Genomic DNA, 338 nt, shown 5'->3' with positions numbered 1-338 from the left:
CGGCGACCTGGGGAGCTACGGGCACCCTTCTTCCGCCACGCCCACCCTGGACCGGATGGCTTCACGCGGGCTGCGGTTCACCAACTTCTACAGCAGCTCCCCAGTGTGCAGCCCGTCCCGGTATGTCCCCCGCTGCTCCTGCCCCGCTGGCTGGCGACTGCTGCAGGGCGCTGGGGCCGGGCGGGAGGAAGCATCAAGACAGGGCTTGGTACCCAGCTAGGGAGCTGCAGTGCTGGGAGGAGCGGGAGGTTGATAAACCTGCTGCGTCCCAGGAGGCCCAAAGGCGTGGCTGCGCCGTGAGGGAACAGATCGAATGTCCCAGCAGATGGGGGAGGTGG

The 338-nt window shown here is 67.8% G+C and overlaps 1 protein-coding gene across 1 annotated transcript in view; it reads left to right on the top strand.

The window, feature by feature from the left end:
- Positions 1-4: 4 nt before the first annotated feature.
- ARSA (arylsulfatase A) overlaps positions 5-338 on the top strand; it is a gene marked incomplete at its 5' end in the record, with an annotated part of 3,956 nt that continues 3,622 nt past the window's right edge. Inside the window, one exon of the mRNA XM_010282781.1 lies at positions 5-120. Coding sequence (XP_010281083.1) covers positions 5-120 — 116 coding nt within the window. The remainder of the gene's footprint in view (positions 121-338) is intronic.

The sequence above is a fragment of the Phaethon lepturus genome, unplaced genomic scaffold, assembly GCF_000687285.1.
Source record: "Phaethon lepturus isolate BGI_N335 unplaced genomic scaffold, ASM68728v1 scaffold10012, whole genome shotgun sequence".
Lineage (NCBI taxonomy): Eukaryota > Metazoa > Chordata > Aves > Phaethontiformes > Phaethontidae > Phaethon > Phaethon lepturus.
The sequence above is the reverse complement of the archived record's forward strand: the minus strand, read 5'-3'. Positions and strand labels throughout refer to the sequence as shown.